This window comes from Macrobrachium nipponense, chromosome 24, assembly GCF_015104395.2.
Source record: "Macrobrachium nipponense isolate FS-2020 chromosome 24, ASM1510439v2, whole genome shotgun sequence".
NCBI classification, from domain to species: Eukaryota; Metazoa; Arthropoda; class Malacostraca; order Decapoda; family Palaemonidae; genus Macrobrachium; species Macrobrachium nipponense.
Window position 1 is genome coordinate 76,970,201 of NC_061091.1, and position 15,348 is coordinate 76,985,548.

Here is a 15,348-nt window from a genome sequence, read left to right on the forward strand (position 1 = left end):
GGATCTTGTTCCAGAAAATCAGAAAGTGGAAAAACGGTCTTGCAAAAGTTATAGAACTAAAAAGTAAGATAGAAAATGCAGAACAAAAGATAATACAATCAAAAGAAAATGAAAAACGGGACTAGGAAGAAAAAACCCTAGTAAATATCAAGCAAAACCCCAAACTATTATACTCGTACGCGAAAAAGATGAATAAGAGAAGAATAGAAATAGGCCCTCTAAGAATTGAAGGGAGATTAACGAATGAAAAAAAGGAAATATGCAACATATTGGCAGAACGATATAAGAGAGAATTCACCCCTAGAATTGATAATGAAGATAATGATACAGAAGTAAGGGACGAAAATAGTGAATATTTAGCTGACATAGATATTAATGAAGCTGATATTGTGCAGGCTATTAATGAAATTAAAAATGGAGCTGCTGCAGGTCCTATTTTGTTAAAGAAAGTGGTTCATTCTATCGCAAAGCCACTAGCAATATTATTAAGACAAAGTGTAGATACAGGCAAGATTTATGATGAGCACCAATTAGCATATATTACCCCTACTTTCAAAAGTGGATCAAGACTAGAGGCAAGTAATTATAGGCCTGTGAGTCTAACATCACATATTATGAAAGTGTATGAAAGGGTAATGAAGAAAAATATTATGAAACATTTAATAAAATATAATTTGTTTAGTATAGGACAACATGGTTTCGTACCCGGAAAAAGTACACAAACCCAACTGTTGGTCCACCGTGAGAACATGTACGAAAAATATGAAAATCGGTAAATGAAAAGAAAAAAGCAAAAACAGATGTGGTTTATCTAGACTTTGCAAAAGCTTTTGACAAGAAAGGTCATAATATATTAGCGTAGAAAATTAGAAAACACAATATCGTGGATAAAGTAGGAAGATGGTTAAAAGAATTTTTACACAACAGAAAACAGATAGTTATTGCAAACGATGAGAAATCGGATGAACCTAAGGTAATATCCGGTGTGCCACAAGGTACGGTGTTAGCTGCATTACTGTTTGTTATTATGATTGCAGACATAGACAGTAATGTTAAGGACTCGGTAGTGAGTAGTTTTGCCGATGACACAAGAATAAGTAGAGAAATTACTTGTGATGAAGATAGGAACGCGCTACAAAGAGACCTTAACAAAGTATATGATTGGGCAGAGGTAAATAGGATGGTATTTAACTCTGATAAATTTGAATCAATAAATTATGGAGACAGAGAAGGAAAGCTATATGCATATAGGGGACCTAATAATGAGACAATCACAAATAAGGAAGCAGTTAAAGACATGTTATGCAATGATCAAATAGCAATTCTATTGGCAAAATGTAAAGCAAAATGGGAATGTTGTTACGGCACTCAAAACAAGAAAAGCTGAACACATGATTATGCTTTATAAAACATATGTTCGTAGTCCACTTGAATATTGCAATATGATATGGAACCCACACTATCAAAAGGATATTGCACAAATAGAGAGTGTACAAAGGTCCTTTACAGCTAGAATAGAAGTTAAGGACCTGGACTACTGGGAAAGTCTACAATCCTTAAAATCATATAGTCTAGAAAGGAGAAGAGAACGCTACATGATAATTCAGGCATGGAAACAGATAGAAGGAATAGCCGAAAACATCATGGAGCTAAAAATATCAGAAAGAGCAAACAGAGGTAGATTAATAGTGCCCAAAGCTATACCAGGAAAAATAAGGAAAGCACACAGAACATTAATCCACTACGCACCAGCATAGATAATGCAGCGTCTATTCAATGCGTTGCCAGCTCATCTGAGGAATATATCAGGAGTGAGTGTAGATGTGTTTCAGAATAAGCTCGACAAATATCAAAGCTGGATCCCAGACCATCCAAGATTGGAAGATGCAAAATATACCGAAGATGTACTAGCAACTCTCCGGTAGACATAGAGGAGTGCCTCACACTTAGGGACCTGGGGAAACCCGAACAAGATGTAAGGTCTGTGCTAAGGTAAGGTCCTCTCTCTCTCGTTTTAATATGATGAGCATAGATTTATGTTTTTTTTTTTTATTATATGATTTTTTAATACAGTATATCATAATCTCTCTCTCTCCTCTCTCTCTCATCTCTCTCTTTCTTTTCCCTCTCCTCTCTCTCTCTCTCTCTCTCTCTCTGTTTAATATGATTGACATTGATTTGTTTTCTTTAGTATAGATATTTTTTTTATACAGTAATGCTATAATCTCTCTCTCTCTCTCTCTCTCTCTCTCTCTCTCTCTCTCTCTCTCTCTCTGTTTAATATGATGGACATTGATTTATGTTTTTTTATCATATGATTTTTTTATACAAGTATATGCATAATCTCTCTCTCCTCTCTCTCTCACTGTCTTCTCTGCTCTCCTCTCTCTCTCTCTCTCTCTCTCTCTCTCTCTCTCTCTCTCTCTGTTTAATATGACGGACATTGAATTATGTTCTTTATTATATGATTTTGTTATACAAGTACATGTGTAATCTCGGTTCTCTCTCTCTCTCTCTCTCTCTCTCTCTCTCTCTCTCTCTCTCTCTGATTTCTGATGTATAATTTAGTGACTGATCAATGAAAAGGAATAATTATAATTCAAATATAATTTATTAATAAGAGAAACCTGATTTAAGTTTTCTTTTTTTTAATATATAGAATGTTTTGGTATATTTTACAAGTTAATTTTCCCTACAAGTGGAGTCTTAGACTTGGCTGATTTGATCGTCCGGTTTCGAGAGAGACACCTGTTACCAGTCCAGCATCATTCAGTTTCCCCCTCCCCTGCCCCCCTCCTACTCCAATTTCCACTGAGTTTCCCCTCCCTAATTCATGAGAAACTGAGCAGGAACCCGCAAATGAACGCTGCCAACCAGGCTTGTGTCCTTGAGAACCCAAAAACTAGTTGAGGGAGGTTGGGTGTGGAACCCAGAAGATCACGGATTAATAAAGATCTTTTGGCGTGTGCTTTTCGTTTAATCTTTTATTTCTCCTATCTGGTCCAGAACAGGAAAAACCGGTCGAACCGCTCGCCCAGTTGCTAAACTGGATCGATCTTGCAAGAACCGACCTCGTCTTCATGGAAGCAACAGAGAAGAAGAAGAAGAAGAAGAAGAAGAAGAAGAAGAAGAAGAAGAAGAAGAAATAGGGAATTGTTTGGCATTTCCGTCCACCCAAAAACTAAGAGCGGACGTCCGTCGTATATAGCCTCTTTGAAACGGAGCTGCTAATTTCGTTTTCTGTTCGTAGCTGGTTCGTAATTGTTAGGGAACTCTCGTTCTTTAAAAACAGTACCGCAGGCTTTAAGATCGAATTGATCACACAACTTTATTCGCTTTCATTACAGTCCGCGAGAAGTCTTTAAACAAGGTGCCATGTTGACCTTATTATTCCTATGAATAAATAAGTCGATACAAAATAGTGAGTTGAAGACATCAGAGTCACAGCTGACAATCTATTAGTGTTTAGCTAAATGCACGTTAGATCATTTTGGCACTCAAAGATCCGGCTCATTTCGCAAACTTCTACCAAGTAAACTGTCGACGACTTACGTCGAACTAACCACGGAAAAAATTACCGTGACAACACCTAAACACTGACACTCGAGGAATTATAATGGGGGTGCTTAATTGCTGTCATAACTCATGTCTGAATATTATCATCTACCCCTGATCCTCAATAGTCAGCCCGGTTTCCTCAAGGAGGATTTCTTAGGGAGAAGTTCTCCTCCAGACAAAACACTCATCATTTCTTTCTCATAATATTTCCTTTGAGAGAGAGAGAGAGAGAGTGTTCGTACACTCAATAAGGCTCCAAGTAGACGCAGCCGAGGCAGTTAAGATATCACACTTGATAGGAGGTAGTACTTTAGTTCGAGCAAAAACAAATGATACGTGAAATTCCTTATCAGGTTTAGGTATACCATACCTTTATTTTGGTCGGGAATCGCTTTGAATGCAGAGAGATTCCACCCCCCCCCCCCCCCCCCACCCACCCGCCCCCCTCTAATGTTTACTTATCGATAATACTACTATATGACATGAATTGGGCCAGCTCATATCCACCATAGTTGTCTAGTGACTGACTTAAAGTTTCTTCAAGTTGCCACTAGATGAGGCCGCCGCCGCCGCCTCCTCCTCCTCCTCCTCCTCCTCCTCCTCCTCCTCCTCCTCTCACTTGTTGTAGGTCAGTGTCTGAACTGTTGTAGTTAAAGTCTTCAAGGGCCCTGCTAGAGGGGCCTCAGTAGTTATCATCAAGTTACATTTAAAACGTCATTCATTTATTTCAAATTGTGTGTGAATACAAATCTGCCTTAATTAAGTTCATTTTAATTATGAGGGAAAACAGTTACTACATAAATTATCCTGTTTGTTCCTTCCAGGATAATTCGAGTCAAATCATATGACTCCAGAATGACTACTGATTCTTTAGGGCTTCATTGTTGCAAGGTAAGACTTCCTTTCTTTGTTTTCCAATTAGGATAAAATGAGAGTAATGTTTTAATTGAGAGCGAGGGTGGGGGAGGGGAGGATCAAGTTTGAGTTTGACACTTCTTTGCTTAAATATATAATGTTTTTTTTTTCTTACGTAAACCTTAATTAGTGAATTATGATCGACAAAAACGCAATCTCTCTCTCTCTCTCTCTCTCTCTCTCTCTCTGCTGGTCCTTTACATTAGGGTCGTTAAAATCTTGAACAAGGTGGTTAGGAGGCAGTAACTACCTACTACCCAGAATCGGATGTAAACACTCCAGTTTACTTGTGTTTGCGAGCTTCTTGCTGGCTGGCTGACTGGTCGTTGTAAGTCACGAATTTCTTTATCGTATGTTTTGAATATAGGTACTTCTTTGATTCATCGCCCCCCTCCCCCCCAAGTGGTAATATGAAACGCGGCTACGAAATGCCGTAGAGTTTTTTTTTTTTTTTTTTTTTTTTTTTTTTTTTTTTTTTTTTTTTTTTTTTTGTTTTTTTTTTTTTTTTTTTTTTGCTGGAGTGGTGATATTTTGCTTTGTGGAATTTTCCACATGACTGAGGGCTGGTATTTTCCACTTCTCCTCCTCCCTCCCTTTCTCCCATTTTTTTCTTCTTCTTCTCCCCTCTCCCCTCAATCTCTCTCTATAGGTAAATTTTCAGTCCCCTCAACTCGGCTTTTGACGTCATTTCCGACGATCAGCGACACAACTCCCCCACCTAGGAGCTCTGCTACGAGTCCAGCTTACTCACTTTCATTTACCTGCTTTTACCACTAAGCATTGACTGACGTCCTTGACACGTCCTTCCGCTTTCCCTTTCTACCATCTTTCCGGGAAGTCTAAGGATTCAATACTATGCACACTCATTGGTTATAGAAAGCTGCGGACTCAATCAGTGACCAATCCCCAGTCTGAAGGCTTCAGTCTTTGTTAACAAAAACAGTGCTTCTTCACCTTCCTGCTTCCAGAACGTCGTCTCCGACCCTCAGCGACATTACTCCCCCCTCTTAGGAGCATGGCACGAGTGGATCTTATTGATTTGCCCATCAGCATTGGCTCACGTCTTTGACAAATACTTTCTCTCTCTCTGGCAAATACTTCTAATGATCCTTCTTTTAAGGTTTCATTTCATTGTTACGACTTGTGCTTTATAAAAACCATCAGTTTTATTACTTTTAGAGATTTACTGACTCAATCTAAGACCGCCAGTCTGAACGCCTTCCTCATGGACATCGTCTCCAACCCTCAACGCCATACCTCCCCGCCCCATAGGAGCATTGGCACGAGTGCAGCTAACTCACTTTTACTTACCTGTATTACCCACATTCATTTGAAATGGGCATTGGCTTACGTATTTGACATGCCCACAATCGAATAATTTCGGCGAGTCTAAAGACTGAGTAGAATCCATACATATATATTCATTCACGTTTCATTTTATTGTTACGACTTTTACTCTTTCCAAATAAACAGTTTTGGCCACCTTTCCGGCCAGTCTAAAGATGCAGTACTATGCACAGTCATTGGTTATAAAGAGCTGCGGACTTCATCAGTGACTGCCAGTCTGAAGGCTTTGATGTTTACCCAAATTCAACTTGCAATAAGTTAATATTAGCTCTCTTCATTTCTCTATTTCTTTCATCATACAAAAAGTTCTCATGATCTTTCTTAAGGTATCATTTTATAGTTACGACTTTTGGTTTATATCAATCATTATTTTGGACATTTTTCAGGCTCGTCTAAAAACTGAGTACATTGCACGTTCATTCCTCACACAAAATTTCTCATTTCCTTCATCTTAAGACTTTTGCTTCATATAACTCATCAGTTTTGGCCATCTTTCTGCATCATCTGAGCAGTGAGTAGAACGCACAATCTTTCCTGAGAATACTACAGTTGTCTCAGTCCAAGACCACCAGTCCGAATACCAAAGTATGTGACAAATTTAGTTCCATTCTCTCCAGGAACTCTCTTTTAACTGATCAAGGTCTAAAGAAAAATCTCCAGTCTGCGACGGACATATCAGCGCTCCAGACTATTCTTAGCTCTCCCCTTCCTCCAACCACTCTCTTTCTAAGTCTCTCACTCACTTATATATCACTGTCTATGTTTCTTTCACAGCAAAATTCAACTTTGAATCAAATATTCATCATCTCCGACGCCACCGCCAGCCCTTCTCAAAGAGCACTGGCGACAGTTGATCTTACTTGGAGCCATCCAAGCATTGCCTCTTGGTCATCGAGACGTTCTCCTCTGTGGCTACTATTTGTTTTCTCCATTACTTCCTCTGCTTCTCTTCTATCTCTCCCTCCACTTCCTCTCCTTTCTTCCAACAATCTCTCTTTATAAGTCTGCGACGTATATACAAGCAATCACATACTTATAAATGATTGTCCATGTTTCTCTCACAACAAAATTCAACTTCAAATCAAATATTCGTCATCTCCTGTTAAAGAGCACTGGCGATAATTGAGCTTACTTGGATTCATCCAAGAATTGGCTCTGTCACCGAGACGTTCTTTGACACTACTTTCTCCTTCTTCCATTACTTTCTCTGCTTCTCTTACCCAGCTCTCAAATTTCTGGCCTATAAACATGGTCTCCCGTCATCCCTATAGGGCTCTGACCCTCTGCGGTCAGTTTAGGCCCAGAGGGTCGCTCTCTCACATAACCCTCTCCATGTAGTATGCAAAAACAACTGCTCATGGTCAAGAGCGGCAAGAAGGCCCAAGGTCTATCATTATTCCCTCCTTCCACTCTCTCCTGCCTTCCATTTTCGTCTTTGAATCGGTCTACTGGCCGACTTTTACCATCGTCTCTAGGCCTCTCAACTTATATTTTCATTTTTGAATCGGCCCTCACACAGGCCCACAATGCTCTAGGCCTTCATAACTTCATTGAATCGTTCTACTGGCTGACTTCTACCATCGTCTCTAGGACTCTGACTCTGTCAACATCAATTTTCGCTTTTGAATCAGCCCTCACCCAGGTCGACAGTGTTCTTTGCCTTAATAACTGCGTTGAATCGGCCTTCTGGCCGACTTCTACCATCGTCCCTAGGGCCTCTGACTCTCTCAACTTCAATTTTCGCTTTTGAATCGACCCTCACAAAGGCCCACAGTGCTCTTTGCCTTCATAACTTCATTGAATCGGTCTCTAGGAATATAGATAACTACTTACTGGAGAGAAGCATTGAAGTCTCCATTGATATAGATAACTACTTACTGAGAGAGCATTGAGTCCTCCATTGTATACATAACTAACTTACTGGGTAGAGAGCATTGAAGTCTCCAGGAAATATAGATAACTACTTACTGGAGGGAAGCATTGAAGTCTCCATTGATACAGATAACTACTTACTGGAGATACACATGGAATGCTCTCCAGTAAGTAGTTATCTACCAGGTGTTTCGAAATTAGAGGCCACCCCCCCCCCCCCCCTCACAGAACAAATGGAAAGTTATGAAGTTTTCTGCTACAGCCTATCTCCAAGTACATTATCTTAAGTTTCTATTTAGCTGTTTTTCATTATACATTTCTTGTATTTTCAGACTGAGTGACGGAGTTAGATACAGCCATGACTAACGACTTGGAGGAAACCAGATGAATTGCCCAAATCCGTGTTATAACCTTCAGAGAGGCCAGGGATGATGGCGCATCCTTCATTTCACGTTCCTGGATAGCTAAATACATTAAAAGAGATGAATCCTTTGTTAAAAGAAACTGGAACAAAAATCCATATGACTGTCATCGCAAAAAGAGTGAGAATCTTGGAAGCCCTGAAGTCCTTTCTCAGGAACTCAAAAGACATCATAGCTAAGTCTTTACGTAAGTTGGCGCTTGAACTGAAACAAAAAGGGGAAAGAAGAGAAGTTATAGTGCTGTATATCGTGAGTTGAAAAAATCTGGTAAAGCTTTGAGTCAAGGATGAGGTTTGAGGTTGAGTTTTGAGTCAAGAATGAGGTTTGAGGTTGAAGTTTGAGTCAAGAATGAGGTTTGAGGTTGAGGTTTGAGTCAAGAATAAGGTTTGAGGTTGAGGTTTGAGTCAAGAATAAGGTTTGAGGTTAAGGTTTGAGTTACCCCATGACCCTCACTCTCTCTCTCTCAAGGTCTGGACTTTTGGCGGCCGCCCCCCCCCCCTCCCCCTCCCCCAACCCCTTTTTCCCTAGAAGACCCTTTTTTTACGTGACGATTAAGACTACATGTTTCCACAGTCTCAGAAATCTCATCCATTTCTTATTTCCTCTTCGTATTTTTTTTTTCATTTTCCCGTTTTCAGCGACTACTGCGCAGACAAGATCTCTGTAATTGACCAGAAATAATAATAAAGAAAAAAAAACAGCTGAACGTCGCCTTCATTAGATCTTCGCTAAACCATTTAGTACTATTTTTCTGCAATTCTGCGAAATTATCTATGGAAGTCTAAGTTCACCTGGTTACCTCTAATGTCCGGACCTATGCTATTTTTTATTGGTTTCCTACTATTAACATTATTTTTTTATTGGTTTCCTACTATTAACATTATTTTTTATTGGTTTCCTACTATTAACATTATTTTTTTATTGGCCTAGTTAATTGGTTTCCTACTATTAACATTATTGTTTTATTGGTCCTACCAATTAACATTATTTTTTTTTATTGGTTTCCTACTATTAACAGGTTTATTTTTTTTTTTATTGGTTTCCTACTATTAACATTATTTTTTATTGGTTTCCTACCATTAACATTATTTTTTATTGGTTTCCTACTATTAACATTATTTTTTATTGGTTTCCTACTATTAACATTATTTTTTATTGGTTTCCTACTATTAACATGCACAAAGAATTCTTTTGGGTTTTCTTTACAAACTGATGCAACACTCTTATCCTCATTTATCTTTGTATTTCTTACTAATTTGTCCACCAATCTACAGAGAGAGGGAGAGAGAGAGAGAGAGAGAGAGAGAATTTTTGTTTTGTGAAGAAGAAAGAGGCCAGAAAGAGGCAAAGACGCCCCCCACCCGACCCCCGGGTTTCGTAATATTAGGCCTAAACTTAATGCCCTATTTTATTGACCCATTTGCATTTTCATTTATTTAACGTAAAAAATAATTATAGTGAATAATAAAATAATATATTTTATTTCATTCATTATTCACAGAATTTTATCTCTTGATTTTTGGCAAATTCCTTTATTAATTCTTTTTTCTCACGAAGGAAACTGATGAACAGACAGATGTCTTGAGAATTCTAATTTTATTTTATTTTATTTTAGATATTATATAATAATAATTCACGAACATCGTGTCCTTAAATATTTAGTAGTGGCGGCTGACAGACATTCTATAATTAAAAGTTAAGACAATATAAAGAAATAATAAAATATTCCATATCACCTTCAATAAAAATATACATATTCTTTATAGACTAAAAATAATAAAAGTGATATTGAGTTGATACTAAAAATACAATTGAAATACTTTAATTACTTCACAAAAAAATAAAATAAATCATAAGTAGCACAAATAGAAACAAGACAGACTTGACTGAACATTTTTCGACATTAAAAACTGAAAAGTAACTTAACACTTAGAACAAAAAATCACTTAGAAATTATAAGTTAAAGTAACGTGCAATGGACTGCTATCAAAGATTTTGCAGTTCATATAGATTGTCTAGAGTTCATTTGTTTTCCTTTGCAATATGGCAGTGAAAATTATTATCATTATTATTATTATTATTATTTTGTTATTATTATTTTATTTTTATTAATTAATTATTAATATTATTACTTCTTGTTGCAATGGTTCACCTTTGACCTTCGATTCTCATACGAGAGGATCTCTTAGATACGACACAGAGAGAGAGAGAGGAGAGAGAGAGAGGAGAGAGAGAGAGAGAGAGAGAGAGAGAGAGAGAGAGTCCAGACTCCACTAGAAGCGAGACAGGGCCCTGGAGGCACACCGCAGCAGGTGCCTCGTCAGGTTGCTCTTCTGGGTCGAGCAGTAGTCGCAGTGTGGACAGGCGAAGGGCTTTTCCCCCGTGTGCTTCCGCAGGTGGTTGAGGTAGTTCGTCTTGAAGGCCGTCTCGTAGGGGCAGAAGGTGCACCCCAGCATCTTAGGGGGGCGGCCACCTCCTGCGCTCGATCTAGGGGGCGGCGGTTGGAGCCAGTTGGCCGAAGGGGCGTGGACGACTGTGTGCTGGTGGTGGTGGTGGTGGGGTTGCATTCCGAAGGCGGACCTGCCCTGCGGGGGGAAGGGGGAAGAAAAAGGTGGAAGATTGTGAATTACAAAACTGGTTGGATGCGATGCGAAATGACATTACATTACAGGATACCATATTTTGCTTTTACTCTTAGTGACTACACGGCTGCTTGTGTGTATGTTTGTGTGTGTGTGTGTGTGACACATACACCCTCACATTCCCTGCTCCTCTTCTTCTGCAAAGCTCCCCCCGCCCCTTCCTTCCTTGAACGACTTACCAATCCATTATTCGTCACATTCAGTCAGAATCATCAGTACGAATTGGTTTACATCACATTTATTCTCTTACGAAAAAAAAAAAATCTTTTTACTCTTTCACCAGTCTTTGCAGCTTCTCTCTCATCACCATTCACGATTTTTCGTTTAATATAATCCATAAATATCACAGAGCCAGCTGCTACCCTCAGAGTGCGTCTAATTACCACGTGCTTTATCACTGTTTAGGCTGAAGCATACTGGTTTTTTCATGAGAGAGAGAGAGAGAGAGAGAGAGAGAGAGAGAGAGAGAGAGAGAGAGCTTGTTCATGGGTCATTTCCTAAATCCTCAACTAGGTAACCCCCACCACCACCTCCGCCCCCAGCCCCCCCAAAACCTTGTACTGTAACTTAAGAAGCCTGCCAACATTGTCCATAACGAGTGGTTCCTCCTGGGGTACTTTTTTCTCCTACTTTTTTCTCCACAATCTTGGCCTTTCTCCATTTTCTTTCGTGTCCGACAGTAATCATAACAAAAGACAACTGTAATACGATGATATATATAAAAGAGAGTGATTGCCCCTTGCGTCACAAGCGGAAAAGAACGTTTATGTGAGGAAAAACTCACTTTATAATACTTTTTTCCCTTTTTTTCTTTTCTAGGAAGCTGTCGGTGGTTCCTCTCTCTCAAGACAAAAGTTCGCCAGGCCTCCTTCAGAGTTATCTAAGGTCAGTTTTCGCCAATACTTCATGAGTCTAAATTACCATTTTATGTATATATGTATATATATATATAAGATATATATATATATATTATATATATTATGAAAACCCAAAAAAGGATTTACATTTCATGGCCACACTGGTAATAAGCCTGAGTCAGCAGTTGTATTAATACAACTGCTGACTCGGTTCAGTGGCTGTAGATTTCTTGTCGTTTCATAGCTGCATCAAAATTATGATTAGCAAATTTTTTATCTCTATCTTTCTTTTTATCAATTGTATTTTCTGATTAAACATTTCCACGGTTATGCAATATGGAGACGGGGTTCGGGTGGGGGTGGGGGTAGGGGGGGCGGGACGCCCTGGAACAGAGACTTACTTAGGAGGAGGAAGAGTGTGAATTCGGCACTTGGGGCTCCTGCATGTGGTGGGTGGACACGTGTCTCTTGACGTTGCCCTTCTGCGTCGACCTGTAGGGGCAGAAGGTGCAGGCGAAGGGCTTCCAGTTGGTGTGGGTCAACATGTGGTTTCGGTAATTGGTCATGATGTAGGAACTGTACGGACAGACGGGGCACTGCAGGACCCTCCTGGGTCGTCCTGGACATTCCAGCGCGACCTGGAAGGGAGGCAGAATCAGTGTTGCGTCACATTCATCATCATTATCTTCATCGTATTCATCGGTATCATCACTGGAGTTGTGGGAGTGACAACGGAGGTAGCCTGGGAGACGTTGCTGGTGTCAGTTGTATATATAGGCCTATGTCATAATTAATTACTCTCCTAACGATAATATCACATTCATTTAACTTTGATGTATCTTAATTACGTTAATAAATGCTATCCTATCAATTGTCCTTCGAATATATCTCCATATAAGGCACTGTTCTTTACGTGGGTAGGGCTTTAGTATCGGAACAGACACGAGGAAGAAATGAGTTGGGATATATGAGTTTGCCCTTCTACAAGAATTCCCATTTTCATTTGGGTGACCAAAGAAAACGTGACTATTTTTCATAGGTGTCTACGTTAAATTTTTTCGTCATCTTCTATGTCTTGTTGGATCGGTCATGTTACCGAATTTATTTGAGGTCATTTTTATGCTAATGCGTGAAAAACATATTATATATACAAAAGAGAGAGAGAGAGAGAGAGAGAGAGAGAGAGAGAGAGAGATTATCAGAAAATAAAAACAAATGAAGCTTATATCGTTTATTTAATGTCGACGTTGCCACATTGTCGTCTTCACAGCAGTGTTGGTAGGATGGATATGATTCCATCTATACATATTAACTATATATATACTTTATACAGGTTAGGAATTTTCTATTCAATCCTGTTGTTCGACTATTTATATATTTTGTTTTGTTTAGTCTTGCAATTTATATTGGCATTTCGGTGACAGTTTTAGTTTTGGTGCAATTGATAAATCCAGGTAAATAAATTGTAAATTACATATATATGATATATATATATATATAATATATATATATCTATATATATATATATAATATATATATAATATATATATAATATATATAACATGGCCAGAAAATAAAAGCACATTGCACACAGAAGAAGGAAGGAAGGAAGGTGAGGTCCTTCAAGAAGGAGACTAAGAAGAAGAAGAAGAAGAAGAAGAAGAAGGAAGGAAGGAAGGTGAGGTCCTTCAAGAATAAGAAGAATAAGAAGAAGAGGAAGAAGAATAGTGGTGCTTGGCAATGTGCTTCCTGAGGTTGCCAGTCTGCGCCGCCCTGAAACCGCACATGTTGCAGGCATAGGGCTTCTCTCCCGTGTGCGTCCGCATGTGAGTCTTCAGGTGGGTCTTCTGCGACGCCCTGTAGGGGCAGTAGGAACACGAGAACGGCTTCTCGCCCGTGTGGGCGCGCATGTGGTACTGCAGGTGGTTGGCGTTGGGCGTGCTGTACGAACACAGCGGACACTGGTGGATCTTGATGCCTGGCGACGTTAAGGGAGGGGCGTTACCTGGGGCAGGGGAGGCCATCGGGTTGCCCAAGTCGCAAGAGCTCACGTCATTTCCTGTCCTCAGCAGGGACGTGGCATCTTCCTCGACGCCCTCGAAGACTTGGCTGCTACTCCGGTGGTCACTCGTTCCCCCGAGGGCAGAGAGGGCCGGGTCCGCAATCTCTAGGTCGGGGCCCAGGCTCAGCATCACCTGTAGGAGACAGCAGTCTTACTTCGGGCTCTCGAGTGGGGAGGGAGGAAAGGGATCTGGAGGTCGGGTCACATGAACAGATATCGGCCTTATTTGAAAAGTCATCTCTGACCCCTGTTTGTTTGTTTGTTTGTTTGTTTGCACTTAAGGGAAATGTATATAGAAATTTTGTTAATTCTACGTATGACCAACAGCATTTTACTACATTTACCATTGGGTTTTTGCATCGGGGGTATTAGTAAAGTCTGGTAGGTATGTTATTTTGGGTTAGCGAAAGTTTAGGGGCGTAATCATTATCTCTCTCTCTCTCTCTCTTCCTCTCTTCTCTACTCTCTCTCTCCTCTCTCCTCCTCTCTCTCACGATTGAACGTAATTTATTCCCATCTTCATGCATCATCCACACACATGAAAACACATTTATTATTCACTGATTTCAAAATTAAACCTAAATCATTTTTGTGCCTTTAAATGAATCTGGCGCTAGAGGGACAGAGCCCACTGGGTTACCAGCAAGGCTCCCGAGACGAGGTTGCTAGTTCCATAGATGCCCTTTTCTTAAAGTTTGCTTTTCGGTATGTTTGATGACTGAGGGTGGATGATCTACATGCCCATTTGCAGTCCTGTAACACTTGACTTTTAATGGCAAAGATTGCGTTCACAGTAACGGTGTCGGCATCATCGTCTTTTCAAGGAAAAGGGAAAAATCTGACACCCCATCGCAAGTTTTTAAAGTCACAACTGTTTATAGCCATGTTCGCTCATTCATTTCACTGAAAATTTGTTTTCATATTTTAATTCACAGTTTTGAAAGTTTTTTTTTCCACGTTTCCCCAGTTCAGAGTCATTCCTCACAAGTCCCCTTAGACCTCCTCCAGGGGTCCCGCCCCTCCCCACTCCCCCTCCCCCTCCTCCTCCAGGGGGCCATCGCCGTGAGGTGTGAGGTGCGACGTGAGTAGCGACTTGAGGTGCACCTTTTGAATGGCCCTATGGGGGCAGTAAGTGCAGCAGGAGAAGGGCCTCTCCCTGGTGTGGACCAGAATGTGGCGTTTCAGGTTGTCGCCCATGCTGGTCTGGTAGCTGCAAGGGGGGGGGGGGGGAGAATCCTCTGATGGTACCTGTCGGGGGACGATTGTCAGAGACTTAGCTCTAGCTTTGTAACTTCACACCTACATCATCGAAGACATTTGAGAAATGTTTGACGAAAAGATAAAGATTCAATACCGTCGCCTTTGACACACATGTTCAGACCGCCACCAGGAATAGTTTGGAATACACACCAGTAGCCGATCACGATACAGATCCAGTGATTTGTGCAAATGTTATATTTTTCATTGTGATCGACTTTTTCATAAAGATTGTCTCATGATTCTTGCGTTTTTTATTTTATTTATTTTTTATTTATTTATTTATTTATTTATTCATTAAGCACCTCTCTCTCTCTCTCTCTCTCTCTCTCTCTCTCTCTCTCTCTCTCTCTCTCTCTCTCTAGGTAGCAATGTTTTCGGTTATCGTAAATAATCACTGTCTGGGTCATGATGAG

At 40.0% G+C, this 15,348-nt stretch overlaps 1 protein-coding gene and 1 long non-coding RNA gene across 4 annotated transcripts in view; one reads left to right on the forward strand and one right to left on the reverse strand.

The window, feature by feature from the left end:
- The window catches only part of LOC135205822 (uncharacterized), a 183,815-nt gene that overhangs the window by 161,301 nt on the left and 7,166 nt on the right, over positions 1 to 15,348 (forward strand). Inside the window, exons 2-3 of the long non-coding RNA XR_010312620.1 lie at positions 4,383 to 4,449; positions 11,576 to 11,641. This is a non-coding gene — a long non-coding RNA (uncharacterized LOC135205822). The remainder of the gene's footprint in view (positions 1 to 4,382; positions 4,450 to 11,575; positions 11,642 to 15,348) is intronic.
- LOC135205817 (zinc finger and BTB domain-containing protein 7C-like) overlaps positions 10,361 to 15,348 on the reverse strand; it is a 220,728-nt gene continuing 215,740 nt past the window's right edge. Inside the window, exons 6-7 of one of the 3 annotated variants that reach the window (XM_064237022.1) lie at positions 12,015 to 12,251; positions 10,567 to 10,699 (exon numbers count right to left, since the gene is read on the reverse strand). In XM_064237022.1, the coding sequence (XP_064093092.1) occupies positions 12,015 to 12,251 (237 nt within the window). In that variant the 3' untranslated portion in view covers positions 10,567 to 10,699. Of the gene's footprint in view, positions 10,700 to 12,014; positions 12,252 to 13,221; positions 13,809 to 15,348 lie in introns of those variants that run through there. The other 2 variants (XM_064237017.1, XM_064236974.1) reach the window with 2 other exon arrangements.